The sequence below is a fragment of the Muscardinus avellanarius genome (genome assembly GCF_963383645.1).
Source record: "Muscardinus avellanarius genome assembly, chromosome: 7".
Lineage (NCBI taxonomy): Eukaryota > Metazoa > Chordata > Mammalia > Rodentia > Gliridae > Muscardinus > Muscardinus avellanarius.
In genome coordinates this window covers 32,906,970-32,922,559 of record NC_137793.1, presented here as the reverse complement: position 1 = coordinate 32,922,559, position 15,590 = coordinate 32,906,970, and the positions used below count along the sequence as shown (strand labels likewise).

Below are 15,590 nucleotides of genomic sequence, written 5' to 3'. Positions count from 1 at the left end.
TTATTCTTTATTTTGAAAGAGGGTCTCACTGAGTTGCAAAGCGCCTCACTAAGTAGCTGAGGCCAGCCACAAACCTGCGATCCTCCTGTCTCAGCCTCCCAAATGCTGGGATTACAGGTGTGCACCACCACATCCAGCTGAGGCAAGTCTTTTCTGTGTGGGGCAGACACTCTGATGTCTATTGTCTTGGGAAAAGCAAGGTCTTGAGATTGCTGGTGCCAGATAAGGTTAGCCTGGCAGGAGGGGAAAGTCCACTTGCTGAGCTTTCCTTCTGAGCCTGAACTTGAAATGTCTTGGAGTTTTAAGAGTCAACCTGGGTGGGAGTAGGGCTGACAGACATTGTCTCTGGAAAGAAGGTAGAGATACCCCCAAAAGAACACAAAGGGAAGATACAGAGCCAGTCTTAAAGGCGACATGACCTGGATTCCCATTCAGCTTTGTGTTTATTTCTGCCTTGCCTCTGAGCCTTTGGAGACGTCTGGTGTTAAGTGTTCAGCCTGGCTCAGCTGTGTAATAGCATTTACGAAGGTGCTGGAGGTCAGTGTTTATTTCCCTAGAGCGTTAGAGGGGAAATGGTGCCCTCTGAGGCCTCTGTGGGTTTCCGTGATTACTAAGAAACTCCTAAAAGCAGTGTGAATACTGGGGAACAGGAGTTGGCTCCAGAGGCCCACCACCCCTCTCCACAGGGTGAGTCACCCATTCCTTCCATCCTTTCATTAAGCAAGTTGCCAGAGTTCTTATAAAACGAATCCCTTCCATTGGCCTGAAATCTGTCTCCCACTAACCTTCACCTAAAAGACTTAGTCCTTCTTGTCAGAAGCACAGAGAACCATCATAACGGCTCACATTCAGTGGGTGCTTACTATGGCTGGGCGATTCACTTAGCACCGTGTTGACTCTCATCTACATGACTATCCCAGTCTACAAACAAAGCAACTGAGCTCGAGGGAGGTACAATAACCTGCCAAGGGCAGCTCTCATATGAGTGGCAGAATTTGAACTCACACCATCCAATGGCAGATACTACTACCATCTTTTTTTTTTTTTTTTTTTTTGCGGGTCTGGGGATGGAACCCAGGGGCATTTGGCCTCTGAGCTACAGCCCCTGCCCTATTTATTATTCTTTATTTTGAAACCGGGTCTCACTGAGTTGCAGAGGCCTTCACTAAGTAGCTGAGGCTGTCTGCGAACCGCGATCCTCCAGGTCTCGGCCTCCCGAATGCTGGGATTACAAGCGTGCGCCACCACGCCCGGCTACTACTACCATCTTGAATGCTGCAATATTGCCTGTCTTGTCCTATGACAACCCTAGAGATTTGCGGCTTCTGAACTTGTCTCCTGAGCATTTTGGGGGCCAGGTTGAATCCCTGTTCCCTTCCCCTTGCCATTTTTCTTTGTGTATGGAGCCAGGGGGAAAGCAGCCCTGGCCAGTTCCTCCTGACTAAGGCCTGAGACAACATAAAGAATACAAAGCACAGGTCCTTCTGACCTCCGGTGACTTGACCCACTTTGACACCCAGGACAGCCTCAGCCGGAGCCTCCGGAAGCACCATTTTAGCATCGTTCCCCCAGGAGGCTGTGCTTTTCCTGTCTGTCCTCAGCATTTCTTTTGCCAGGACAACAGGCTCGGTTTTCCCTTCTGATAAATCTGGTCACCCTAAATATGGGGCTTTAAGCAAACAGGAGTGGCTGGCCCCACGCAGCCCTCGTTTCAAAATGTAGATTCACCAAGGGCTGCTATTTTGGAGGTCTGGTTTCTTTCCCTACACACAGTGGTTTTAAGTGAGAGGAAAGGGACTTGGCAGGGGAAAGGTGCTAGAGAGAAGATGCACCTGGGCAGGCTTTGTTGCCCCACAGTTCCCAAGACACAGGGCGCCAAGAAGCCCTGGGAAAGAGAGGGTCTCTGGTCACATAATGCTTTACCTACCCCCTCCTGGAGACCAGCAGTGTGCTTGTGAAAGTTTGAAATCCTAATGGCTTTTGTTTAACCCAGTTTTCTGCTTAAAAAAATGCAGCCTAGCAGAAATTCTGAAACACAGAAATGCAGAGCTGAGGGTGCTAATGGCTTGACATATTCCTCAGGTTGGTTTGATTTGGCACACACAGGCTTAAATTTTGCTTTAAACGAGTTACTCACATTTAGCAATTGGAATGAATCTGGATTTGGGCGTGCCTTTTTGAAAAGTCAGAAGATCCGGCGACCCTGGTGTACATTCTTGGGCGACAACCCAAGCTGCTTTCTTTAACTGGCCACACAGCCCCTGTGCTGCCCTATGGATGCAGCTGTCCCTGCTTTGCAGGTGATACTTGCCTGAGTCCCACAAGCCTGTCTTCTTTTGGGGTGGAGATTTGCTGGGTGAAAGCTGGTATGGGTGACCCAGGAAAACCATTCATGCAACAAACAACGATTGAGCCCCATTCGATGTGGACACTGTGGATATAAGATGTATAGGACACCCCTGCCCTCTGACCCCCAGGGCTGGCAGGCGAGAGTTCTCCTTGGGAACCGCAGGATGCAGAATGGGATGGGAAGAGCTGAGGAAGGCTGGCCTGGCCAGCACTTGCCAAAGAGCTGGCTCTTAGAAGTAGACCAAGACTCAGACAGCCACTGCGAATCCCGGGGAAGAAACCACCCACTACTTGCACTGCGATTTAGAGGAGCTCTTGCCTGTCTCAGGGCCTCAGTTTCCCCATCTGTAGAATGACCTGCTTGGACTAAAAAACGGTGCGCGTCCCTTCCAGGGCTGGAGCTCGGAGATGCTGAGACTCCATGATCGAGGAATGTCGAACTGGGCCATTCCGGAATTGTTCCACCGAATTCCAAGCAGCCCCCCTCCCTCCTTCCCTAGACCCGGCCAGGGGCGGGCGCGGGAGCGGCCGGCTGAGCGGGCCTGGGCTCCGGGCCCGGGGGCGGAGCCGCGCTCGGGGTCCCTCCCCTCCACCTGGGGCTCGGTCGGGCAGATGTTACAACTTTTTCGCCTTCTCTCTGGTGGTTTCCCCCCACACCCGCCCAACCCCGTCTCCCTCCCTTTCTCCTCTGGGGTCTTGCCCACCTCCCTGCTGACTCCGGGCGGGGCCAGAGGCCGGCCCGGGGCTGGAGGGTCGCGGGGGCGGGAGGAGAAAGGGAAATCAGAGGCGAGAGAAATTAGGAGGCGGGAGAAAACCGGGGCAAAAAGGAAGAGGAGAGTCAGAGGATGGTGGAGAGCACCTTTTGGAAGGCTCCACACCGCGTCTCGGGCTGGCCGGGCTGAGCTGGGGAGCCGGAGCGCAGGCGGTTCGGCGCCGGCCTGACCTTCGCAGAGCGTCCCGCCGCAGCAACACAGGTCCCGCCCGGCTGCCAGGCCTGGACAAGACACTGGGCCGCCCCCCCCCCCCCCGGGCCGCTGGGCGCCCCCGCTGCCAGGCCGGCGGGCGGGCCGTGCGCCCTGGGCGCGCGAGGCGGTGAGGCCCGGGGGAGCCCGGCGCGCCCCGACGCGCGGCCGGCTTGGCGATGCACGCCCTCACCGGCTTCTCGCTGGTCAGCCTGCTCAGCTTCGGTTACCTGTCCTGGGACTGGACCAGGCCGAGCCTCGTGGCCGATGGGCCCGGGGAGGCGGACGAGCAGCCGTCGGCGGCTCCACCACAGCCACCCCACATCATGTTCATCCTCACCGACGACCAGGGCTATCACGACGTGGGCTACCATGGCTCAGACATCGAGACCCCTACACTGGACCGGCTGGCGGCCGAGGGCGTCAAGTTGGAGAATTATTACATCCAGCCTATCTGCACACCCTCGCGGAGCCAGCTCCTCACTGGCAGGTAGGCATGGCCCAGACTCTTGGTAATGGGTGTCTAAGCCCCATACACTCCCAGTCAGAGTTCCCCTGCCAGAACAACGCCGTGCTGGGGCCTGGGAAACCCTTGTTGCCAGTTAATTTTGCTTTCAGTTGGCTGTGACCATTTGGGCCTCAGTTTCCCTGTGCTTATGGCGAATGAATTTGTTCATCTTTGAGATCTCCTTGCTCTGGTGTTAAGGGCAGGCACATCACACACATGTGGGGGAGATGTGGCCGCCTAGGACACTTATTCTGAAAGTTGCTTCTGTCAACAGACCAAGTTCCTTAACTTCTCTGAGCCTCAGTTTTCTTGTCCATTAAATGGGATGAAGTTTTCATGTTGAAAGCAAGCGGTGAGGGTGGAATGAGTCGTGTGTAACCTGCTTGGCTGTCAATAAGTGGCAGGCAGCCTCTATAGGGCCAGAAGAATTTCTGTCCCTTCATTGATGACTACATTGGGAGGAAAAACTCAAGAATTTTGATAGGTGGAAGAGAAAGGCACACACAGGATTCCGACATGCGTGGAACCTGAGGCAGGTGACTTCCGGCTCCAAGCCTCTGTTTTTGCATCTGTGAAATCCTCCCAAATGGGCTGGAGGCGCCAAGGAGACTCGCTGCTTTCTCTATACGGAGTGGTCGCCAGGTGGGGCAGCAGGATTACGGGATTAAAAGAGCGGGGAAACAGGAGGTAAGGCCAAGGAAGGCAAGTTCTGGCCACTTAGGAGAAAATCCTCTGGCAGGGCTGAAGCTAATCCTCCTTGGAAAGGGGCCAAGACATGCTTTCTCCCCATTCCACCCCTGAGCCACCAGGACAATCTCGGCAACCAGAGCCTACTCTCTTGGTTTCCTGGATGGGAGAAACTGGGGCACAGACCCGGGAAGGGCCACCTGGTGCCTGTGCCCGACTCCAGGGTCTTGTGGGGGCGGGGTGAGAGGTCAGGTGCTTGGCAGGGATCCCGGGCTGGGAATGGCATGGTGCTGTCTTCCTTTCATCTGGCCCTCAGCGGTTAGATCCAGACACAGAGGGCGAGGAGGAGGAAAGAGGGTGGGCGTGCCTGTGTTGCAGGTGGGGGTGGTATGGCAGTGAAGACCAGCCGTCCACTAACCTCCCCAAGAGGGAGGAGGAATCTGCATTCCCAGGGTGTTGCGGGATTACCTACCCTTTTTCTCTCCAGGGAGCGATGACTTTTGGTTTAAGAAGCTGTGGAACGAGCCAGCAGGGCGGGGCTCCAGGCCATGATCTGAGAAGTTAGCAGAGCAGGGCCACACAGCAGGGCAGCTGCTTGCCAATCTTGTTAACATTTGTTAATGTATCCAGTCGTGTTCCCTGAAGCTGGAGGGAGCTCATACTTCCCCGGTTACTCACTTGCAGATGGGCTTTGGTGACTCTTAGCTGGCCCACCCACACACTTCAAGCCCCCTCCCTTCATGGACCCCACCCTTGGAAGAGAGGCTCACCCAGGTTGCTCCTATCAAATCCCATCATTTATTAGCTTGACTGAGGCCCTGAGGGGTTGCATCACCAAAAGCTTGTGAGCCTGAGGTGGGTGGAACTGGGCTCAGCTACCTCTGCTTGTCAGCTGTCCCAGCTTGGGCCAGTTGCTGTACTTTTGTGAGCCTCAGTTTCATCATCTGTAGAATGGGGGTAGTAATAGTCTCCACTGTGGGCTTTGTGTGTGTGTGTGTGTGTGTGTGTGTGTGTGTGTGGTACTGGGGATGGAACTCAGGGGTTTTCTACCTCTGGACTATACTCCCAGACCTATTTTATATTTTATTTGGAAACAGGGTCTCACTAACTTGCTGAGAACCTCACTAAGTAGCTAAGGCTGGCTTCAAAGCTACACAATCCTCCTGTCTCAGCCTCCCAAGTACTGGGATTACAAGCATGTGCCACCACTCCCGGCTCTACTTTTTTTTTTTTTTAAAGGAGAATTAAATGAGAAAATGGACGTGTGTGTGTGTGTGTGTGTGTGTGTGTGTGTGTGGTGTATAGTGTTAAGAAATGACAGTAGTAGCTGATTATAACTAACAACAGCTTTAAGATAAGGAAATCACAACAGAGCCCCCCCACCCTGTTGAAGGTGTCAAATACTCAGGTCTTGGCTAAGTTGGATGCCTTGGGGTGAAAAAAAGGTGTTGGGATTCTAACATACTTGTGAAGTTTTAGGCTTATTTACTCAGGGACTTTTAAGGCCCTGACCTCAAAAAGGGAAGATGGGATCTGAATGAAAATGTGAGGAATTCTGAATCCTGCTAAACATTTACACCTGCCTCAGGCACTCACTCACCTGTGCCAGTGCCTTGGGTCAGGAGCCTACAGGAGTCACAGCAGGCATGTGGGCTTCTGAAATTCCAGCCTGCTCACTCAGACACAGGGGCAAACTGAGGCCCCCACACAGGAAGAGTTGGGGCAGCCCCGTTTCCAGAAAGAGTTCCTGCTTGGACTCACCTTCCAAGCCTTGTTCAAGCCTTGGCTCTGCCCTGACCACTGAGTGGCTGACCTTAGTTTCTTTTGAAAGAGTAGGTGAATAAACTGGGAAAGAAATTGGGTCCCTGCTGGTTCTAAAGCCCTCTAAGTACTCTTGTTTATTCATTCCAAGAATAATGGAAGTCCTTTAAACATTACTTGGGTGCTAGGAATTCGAACTGGAGTAGAGGACAATCCTGTTGCATGTCATTGGGCCCAAGAGCATGGACAGCTCAATATAGTACCCTGCCCAAGTAGCAGGACAACGGGGGTGTGTACTCTGCTGGGGAACCCGGAAGCAAAAGTGACTTATTTTTTTTGGAAAAAGTCTGAGAGGCATTATCGAGGGGGTCACTTTGGGTTGTGCTTTGAGGGGTGAGTAGGAGTTTGCCTGGGAGAGCGGGACTTGCCCTAGGCTCCATAGCAAGGACTCTAAAGTTTGGAGCCGGATTGCCTGGGAGACGAATCTCAAGCTGTGTGAGTCACCAGGCAAGTGATTTAATTTGCTGAGCCTCAGTTTTGTTATTTGGTAAGTGGGAATACTAATGTACCTCTTAGTCTGTGACGAGGATTCAGTGAGATTCAGAAAAAGGGACTCGCATAACAGCAAGCAGGCTGGTCTCAGCTGTTAGTCATCGTCACTTTTAACCTAGATTCAACCCTCAGTCTCCCGACTCCCATCTATGTGATCCTGGGCAGGTGGCTTAACCATTTGGAGCTTTAAGCTCCCATGTAAAAACGACAATAATATCTACCTTAATTGATTTTGAGGATTCAATGAGCTAATGCGTTTGGGTGCTTAGCCTCTTAGGCAATACCTGGTGGTTAAAGTTACTGTTTCTGCTGGTGGTGGGGGGACCATAGCCCACCTCAGGGTGGTATTGGGGACTGGCTGGCGGGGGCCATGCCTGTAGTTCACCTGTGTCCTCTGTGCCCCTCCCCCCACCAGGTACCAGATCCATACAGGACTCCAGCACTCCATCATCCGCCCGCGGCAGCCCAACTGTCTGCCCCTGGACCAGGTAACACTGCCGCAGAAGCTGCAGGAGGCAGGTTACTCCACCCACATGGTGGGCAAGTGGCACCTGGGCTTCTACCGGAAGGAGTGCCTGCCCACCCGCCGGGGCTTCGACACCTTCCTGGGGTCACTCACCGGCAACGTGGACTACTACACCTATGACAACTGCGACGGCCCAGGGGTGTGTGGCTTCGACCTGCACGAGGGCGAGAGTGTGGCCTGGGGACTCAGTGGCCAGTACTCCACTATGCTCTATGCCCAGCGTGTCAGCCACATCCTGGCCAGCCACAGCCCCCGGCGGCCCCTGTTCCTCTATGTGGCTTTCCAGGCAGTGCACACGCCCCTGCAGTCCCCGCGAGAGTACCTGTCCCGCTACCGCAGCATGGGCAACTCAGCCCGGCGGAAGTACGCAGCCATGGTGACCTGCATGGACGAGGCTGTGCGCAACATTACCTGGGCCCTCAAGCGCTACGGCTTCTACAACAACAGCGTCATCATCTTCTCCAGTGATAACGGCGGCCAGACTTTCTCCGGAGGCAGCAACTGGCCGCTCCGAGGACGCAAGGGCACTTACTGGGAAGGTGGCGTGCGAGGTCTGGGCTTCGTCCACAGCCCCCTGCTCAAGCGGAAGCGTCGTACCAGCCGGGCACTAGTGCACATCACGGACTGGTACCCGACTCTGGTGGGCCTGGCGGGTGGCAGTGTGTCGGCGGCCGACGGGCTAGACGGCTATGACGTGTGGCCAGCCATCAGTGAGGGCCGGGCCTCGCCGCGCACAGAGATCCTGCACAACATTGACCCGCTCTACAACCATGCCCGGCACGGCTCCCTGGAGGGCGGCTTCGGCATCTGGAACACCGCTGTGCAGGCCGCCATCCGTGTAGGCGAGTGGAAGCTGCTGACGGGAGACCCCGGCTGTGGAGACTGGATCCCACCGCAGATGCTGGCTGCCTTCCCTGGCAGCTGGTGGAACCTTGAGCGGATGGCCAGTGTCCGCCAAGCTGTGTGGCTCTTCAACATCAGTGCTGACCCTTATGAACGGGAGGACCTGGCTGGCCAGCGGCCCGATGTGGTCCGCACTCTGCTGGCTCGCCTGGCTGACTATAATCGCACCGCCATCCCTGTGCGCTACCCGGCAGAGAATCCCCGGGCCCATCCTGACTTTAATGGAGGTGCTTGGGGGCCGTGGGCCAGTGATGAGGAGGAAGAGGGAGAAGAGGAGGAGGAGGAAGGCAGGCCTCGAAGCTTCTTCCGGGGTCGCCGCAAGAAAAAATGCAAGATTTGCAAGCTCCGATCTTTTCTTCGTAAACTCAAAGCCAGGCTGATGTCCCACCAGATCTAATGAGTTGGGGTGGCAGGGATCTCGGAGTCCCTAGACATGCCTCCCCACTTCAGCCTGGCCCCTCTTCTCAGGGAGGAACCTGAGGTCAAGTCTCCATCGCCAGAGAGACCAAGTGGGTAGAACCCCTTAGCTGAACAGGGTGGAGATTTGGCTTGGGGGTGGGTGTTGGAAGATGACTGGGATGCCGCCATCCATGTCCCATCTCCTCTGACTTCCTCTGTGACCTCAGGTGACCTACATGACCTCTTAGCCTCAGTTTCCTTATCTAGTGACATTGCATTAAGTGCACCTGGGATCAAAGCAGAGTTCCTAGCCCCTCTCTGCCTTCCCGTGCCTGGAGGGCCTCGCCCTCCACTCTGAGTCTCTTGGTGCTACTGTGAAGGAGCCACATGGCATCTCCAGGCCGGACACTAACTGGTGCTTGACAGACTGACCACTCTCTGAAGTGACTCTGAAAGCAGAGGGTGGAGGTGCCGGGTAGGGAGCCTGCCCCTCCCATCTCCACATGGCCGCGGACCCTCTTGGGGATCGCACTGAAGACCGTGGTAGGAAGCTCTTCCTTCTGCCTCCCAGCACCCAGAGAAGTTGCTTGGGCCCTAATCTGCTGCTGTATCAAAGGTGGCAGAGAGAGTTGTGAAAAGGGCCCTGAACCGATATTTCCTTTGACCTTGGGCACAGTCTTTCCCCTCCAGGCCTCAATTTTCCTGTCTGTGAGTAGGGATGCTGGCCCTGGCTCTGCCTACCTCACAGGGCTGCGGGAGACTGGCTGGGCTAATGGTGGTGGAGGAGCTCGTGAACTCGATTAAAGTGCTGTGACATGGAGGCAAAGGAGACAGTGCTGTATGTGAATACATGTGTGTGCATCCCGGGGGCAGGTGTGAGCTCGCAGTTGGCTGAGTGAATGGGAAAGAAGGTGGGCACCTGGCTAGGATGCAGAACCTATGGGAGTTCCGCCACAGACACTGAGTGACCTCAGGCAGACCCCTGACCCTCTCTGGGCCTCAGCGTCCCCCATGAGCCCCGGATGATCCGAGAACCCTTTCCACTTGGCCATTCTGGGCACCTTGGCGTGTGCGCGTCTCTGGGGGTGCGCAGGCTAGGTGGTGGGGAGGAGGGGTGTGGGGTTCACAGCCTGCTTGCTGCACAGGCGTCTCCATCCGCACACTGCGTTCTGCATATCTCCCTTCAGGTTCCAGTCGGCGCAGCGTGTGTAGGCGAAAGCCCTGCTGTGAATTTTCAAAATAGTTATTTTTGTCACTGGCAAAGGAGGCCTGTTAGGACTCGTCAGCTTGTGGATGAGCGGGATGGGTGGGGTGGGTGCAGTGCGGTGGGGGTTCCGTGTTGGTTACAGAGCTGCGGCCCCACCGCAGTAGCTGAGTCCAGTAGGGAGGGTATGGCTGGGGCCGCAGGGTGGAGGCGATCATTATGTCCTGTGTCTTCTTCCAGCCCTGTACTGCTTCTCTCAGCACTTCTACCTGCTGGAACCTTTTCCTGACTCCATGATATTGATGCCCAGTTCATGCCCCAGGACTGCAGAGGCCTCTGGATTCTGGTGACCTTGGCATTTTAGCCACCAGTGCAGGACCATACATGGTCCTTTCTGCCCTCCTGTAGGCACCAAGGTGTACTCCGTGCAGCCATGGTGGCCCCAAGCCAGAGAGCAGCTGGGGATGGGGGCTGCTGCTGGTGCTCTGGGAAGGAGGCTCAGCCCAGTTCCCACCCAGTCCAGCAATCATGTGACACAGCCCTGCTCAACCCAGAAACCAGCACACAGCCCAGGAGCCCCACTGTACCAGGCCTGTAGCCTGGCACGGGAAAGCTGGTGTCTCTGGCCTGCAAATGCCAGAGGGTCTCTCTCAGACATCACAGTGAGAGGCATAGCCTGCTCTGGCTTCTGCTTTTCTGCCCAGCAATCAACGTGCCTAACACCTTCCCCTTCCTGCAGCTCCCAAGTTCCCCCTCAGCCAGCATGACTGGGTCTCCACTTTGTTTTAGGCCCCAAATGGGCACCACCGGGCAGGTACTTGTACCATCTGAACCCCTGTATAGGAGAAGGAGGGCAACCAGAGATGGTCCTGGTCCTTCTAGTCATAGATCTGGCAGGTGGAGCCAAGAAATGCAGGCTGAGGCCCCGTTTCTGCTTTGACTGGACTGTGTGGAGCAGATCTGTTAGCTGGCAGACTGAGAGCCAGGTGGCACCTGTCTGAGCTGGGTCCTGTCCCTGGAGTCCTGTGCTCTGACGACCATGCTCTCAGGACCAAAGGAGATCCTACACCTTCCTGAGCCTTGACAGTGCTTTATTCATCTACAAGATACCATCCAGTCTCAACCCCAGTCCAGAGCTCATGTGACTTGGCCCTACTCAACCCAGAAACCAGCAGACAGCCCAGGAGCTGCACCGAAGCTTCAGCCTGAAGCTTGGTCCAGGAGAGCTGGCTACTTTGGGACTTAGGCAAGCACCCCTGGCAGTGCCAGGAGGAAGGAGGGCAGAGCAGGGCCAGGGAAGGAGTGATGTCCTAGGAGCCAGGAATTCCCGATTGTCCTGGCTGCCTCTGAATTAGGAAACTGCTAGAGGGCATCCTCCGTTTCTGGGCCCTGGTCCCCCATCTCTAAGGGGCATCTCTAGTGAAAGCTGAGTAATCCAGGGCAGGGGCGCTGCAGGCAACAGACCAAGACTGGAGCCCTAGCTGCATGATCTTGAGTGGACAAATTGTGTCACGGCCTGGCTCTGTGGCAGGAGTATCTACTTTGCATATCCTTGCAGTCCATAAATGAATATTTGTTCTTCATCTTTTCCTCGCTAGAGAAAAATAATTGTTGCCGGCTCTCCTAGGACTGGAACTTTGGGTCCCCTCGCTGCAGATGAAGCTGTGTGGCCCCTGGATTGGCAGCCTCTGTCCCCTCCTGCTTCCCTCTCCCCCTCAAGGAGGCTTCTCTGGGGGCTGCCTTAGGGACAGTTCTGCCCCTTGACCCTGGACTCCCTCTTTCTGTGCTCAGGCTTGGCATTGTTGTTGTGGTGAGCTAACCCAGTCCCCTCCACCCAGACCTTCCGTGGGATCAGTTCTCTCCTGGCCCACTCTCCACGGAGCCCCAAGCTCGCTGCCCTTAGTGGGACAGGCCCCATGGGGACCCTAGCATGGCACGTTTTCTGTGGTGCCTGCTCAGGCCCTGTAGGACCCTGCAATGCTTGGGCACATGCCTTGAGCACCTCAGCCGACTGCACGATAAGGGATTTGAGCCGGCTGTCCCCATGTCATGGGGCTCTGATGGCAGGCTGGGGATTTCAGCCTGGTCTCTTGATCCCTCTCTTCCACAGGGGGCGCTGCTTCTGTTCACCTGTGACCCTGTTCTGGTGCATCAGCACTGTGCTGGGCGCTTTCCAGGGCTCCCACCCCTGGCCCCAGGCTCCAGCACACAGGCCTGCCCTCCAGTCCCACAGGCCTGCTGCACACCTGCTGGCTCTCTGCTGATCATTCCCAGGGAGTGGGGAGTCCAGCAGGAACAATCCCCTGATGTAATCATCAGCTCATCCTCCCAGCACCACAGAGGCGGGGCTGCCACTACCGGGCACAGCTGCCAGCCTTGGGGCACAGGGGGAGAGTGAACAAGTAGCCGCACCTCCTCTACAGATTGGCAGTCACTCTCAGAATGGGGTGTCTGTTGAGGCGGACAGTACCCCTGAGCCAGACTCTAGAAGGTTCAGAGGGGTATGCACACAGAGGGTTATGGGTAAGGAAGACTTGCCTGGGGGTGTTTGTCTTCTCTCCCCCCTTCCTCCTCCTCCTCCAGTCCAGCTACTCAGCTGCCTCTTCACCGCCTCCACCATCGGGTGGACCCTGCAGGGAGGGGAGAGGAGCCGGGTCAGGCCAGTACAGGCCAAGCAGGAGTACCACCTTCTCCAGAATGTTAGCATTCCACGGATACACTGCAGAGTACATTTACTTTTTACTTTTATTTTTATTTTTTGTAGTACTGGGGGTTGAACCCTGGACCTCATGTGGGCTAGGCAAACACTGCCACTGAGATAACATCCCCAGCCTTGGTTTTACTAATTTGAAAATCAGGGTTATCATTCAGTTGACACCTAATGAGCTGAAGGATCTAGCCACAGACTTCTATTCTATAGGTATTGCTGCAAAGGAGACCCAGGGAAAGTGATGTCAAACCATGAGAAACTCCAGAAGGGACTCAGAGAATAGTGCTCCAGAGTGCCAGGACTTGGAGCTGGTTACACTTGCCTCCCTGATTCGGGGAGGAGGGGTGTGAGGGGAAAGGACTTTTGAGTCTCTTGATAATAATAGTTCCCTATGTATTGAACACACAGAGTATGCGAGTCTCTGTGTTCCTCTCAATGCATAGAAATACTTTGAAAGTAGAGGAAGTATTTACGTAAGTTTGAACATGAAGGAACTGAAGCAGAGAAGAGTCTTACCCCAAATCACACAGCCTATAAGTTGTGTAGTCACCCTAATAACTGACGACACTGCCCCCCTTCTCCCCTGGCATTGCCCGAGATGGCCCCAGTTCTGTCATGGATGGAAGCCACACCTCTTGGGAACAGGCTTGAGGGTCTGGGGAGGAAGGTAGCAGGACCGGCCTTCCCCTGCCTCCCCACAAGTGCCTAAAGGTGTTCTGTGCCCTGCCCGCTGCCCACCGGCTGTGCAGCCCCTGAGCCAGGCCTCTCCTCTCTGCCTCTGAGCTGCGACGTTGGCGGCAGAAGCGGGAAGCACATTGTGCCCAGAAACAAAACTGAGTGGTTTTTCCTCTTTCCGAAGGTGGTAATGGTGCAATTAGTGGCTAAGCCATTACCCTCTCCTTCCCCTCCTGCTCTCCTCCCTCCCTGTTCTCCGGGGCAGGGAGGGGGAAGCAGCTGAATTAGGGAGTGCACTCCTCCTCCTCCCCCAACCCTGACTCCTAGGAAGAGAGGCAGAATGGGGGCTACCATGATGTCTCCAGGGTCTCCTGAATTTAGGAGTAGTGACTCAGGGGCTTGTTAGGGTTGAAGAATACCAAAAAGCAGACAATATGGCCAGCAAGCAAGGTGGCCAGTAGGGTGATTTGGAGACTCAGAAAGGCTGAGCTAGAGCCCACAGCATTCAGGTCCCTGAGTCTTCTGTCTGCCCCAGGCTAGCCTGGGATCTCAGTCTAGGGAGCTGTGAGTGGAGGGAGCGGGTGTACAGAGGCTGAGATTTCAAGTCGAGCTAGAGATACGGGAGTGCTCACGGTCCCACTGAAGCCTTCCTTTTCCTCTAGGAACCATGAAAAGGACCTCAGGTTCGCACATTTCCCAAAGGCCTTCATGGCCCTTAGGCCATTGTAGCTTCATATCTTTTTCTGCAGGGACAGCTTTATTCCCCTATTTTTTTTTTTTTTTTTTGTGGGTCTGGGGATGGAACCCAGGGGCTTTTGACCTCTGAGCTATACCCCCTGCCTTATTTTTTATTCTTTATTTTGAAATCAGGTCTCACTGAGTTGCAGAGGGCCTCACTAAGTAGCTGAGGCTGTCCGCAAACCGCGATCCTCCCGGTCTCAGCCTCCCGAATGAATGCTGGGATTACAAGCATGCACCACCACGCCCGGCTCTCCTATTTTTATAGAAAAAGAGTTGAGGCTTCAGGAGGGTCAGTGACTTGTACAGGGTCACACAGCTAATAAATGCCAAAGCTGGAACTTGAGCTCAGATTCTTAAACTCCAGTTCCTTTCCTTCTAGGCTGTACATATTGCTGCTGCCCTGAAGAACTGTAATTGGCAGGGAAGATACCCACAGAATTGGGAATTAAGATTTCAGGGCAGGGCAGGTCTGTAGCCACTGGTCTTGCCCCGGGTAAGCCTGGCCACGCTTGCCGCTGCAGCTGCCTCTTTTACCTTGACTTGAAGCACAAGCAGAAACTGGGACATGAGCCCCAGGGGACTAGATCTACATGTCCCTCTGGGGACAAGAGGGTGGGGGAGAGTGCAGAAGAGGCCTCAAGGGGGCCCAACTGTCACTGCTGTGTGATGTAGGGGTGAGTATGTAGTCAGACCTGTTCCCTCTGCAATCCTGAGGTCTCCTCTACACTTTTCCCCTGAGCTACTGTGCCAGCGTGATGGGCAAGGTGGCAGAGAGAGCATGAGCAAAATAAGGACAGAGGTAGAGGCAAAACAAATCCACAGAGGGGAATGGAGTGATAGAGACTACAGTGGTACACACACACACACACACACACACACACACACACAGAGAGAGAGAGAGAGAGAGAGAGAGAGAGAGAGAGAGAGAGAGAATCCCAATGAATTAGCCGTCACTTCCCTGTAAACCTTAGAGCCCAGCTGTTGCCAGGGCAACGGGGCAATACCTGTCTCTCCAGAGGAGATGAAGTTGCCAGGGTAACTACATCCTGTCTTTCCTGAGGACCATCCTGGAATGTGGCACCCACTGGCCGTTACCATGGCAACTGCCTCTTTGCCCCACTTAATCCCATCCTGTCTGCTATAAGGGTCTCATAGTTGGAGGTGGGGGAGGTGGGAAAAGAGATCACTTGTGAACTAAGTTTGTTTTGTTTCTCCTCCACCCCACCCCCAGTTCCTCACCCCGGGGGGTGCTGGGTCCACCCACCCCTGGCCCACACAGGTCTGCAATATTGTGTGTGTGTTGGGGCCAGGGTGTCCGGGAGCAGGTTTCGCAGTGGAAGGCAGGCAGGTGTTGGGGAGGCAGTTACCGGGGCAACGGGAACAGGGCGTTTTGGAGGTGGTTGCCATGGGGACCTGGATGCTGACGAAGGCTCGCGAGGCTGTGAGCAGCCACAGTGCCCTGCTCAGAAGCCCCAGGCTCGTCAGTCAAGCCGGCTCTCCCTTCGCACTCGGCAGCACGGGCAGGCGAGCGGCCCCTGGTTCTGGGAGCAGAGCAGCAGTGCCCCAGTCCTGGTCCCAAATCCCCAAGCCTCGCCTGCCCGCCCAGTGCCAGG

General features: G+C 55.2%; 1 protein-coding gene across 1 annotated transcript; it reads left to right on the top strand.

The window, feature by feature from the left end:
- Window positions 1-3,490: 3,490 nt before the first annotated feature.
- On the top strand, window positions 3,491-8,645 carry ARSI (arylsulfatase family member I; the record flags this gene model as incomplete). The annotated part of the gene is made up of 2 exons (XM_080698926.1): window positions 3,491-3,801; window positions 7,235-8,645. The coding sequence occupies 2 exons, from the start codon at window positions 3,491-3,493 to the stop codon at window positions 8,643-8,645; spliced, it is 1,722 nt and encodes a 573-aa protein (XP_080555052.1).
- Window positions 8,646-15,590: the final 6,945 nt, after the last annotated feature.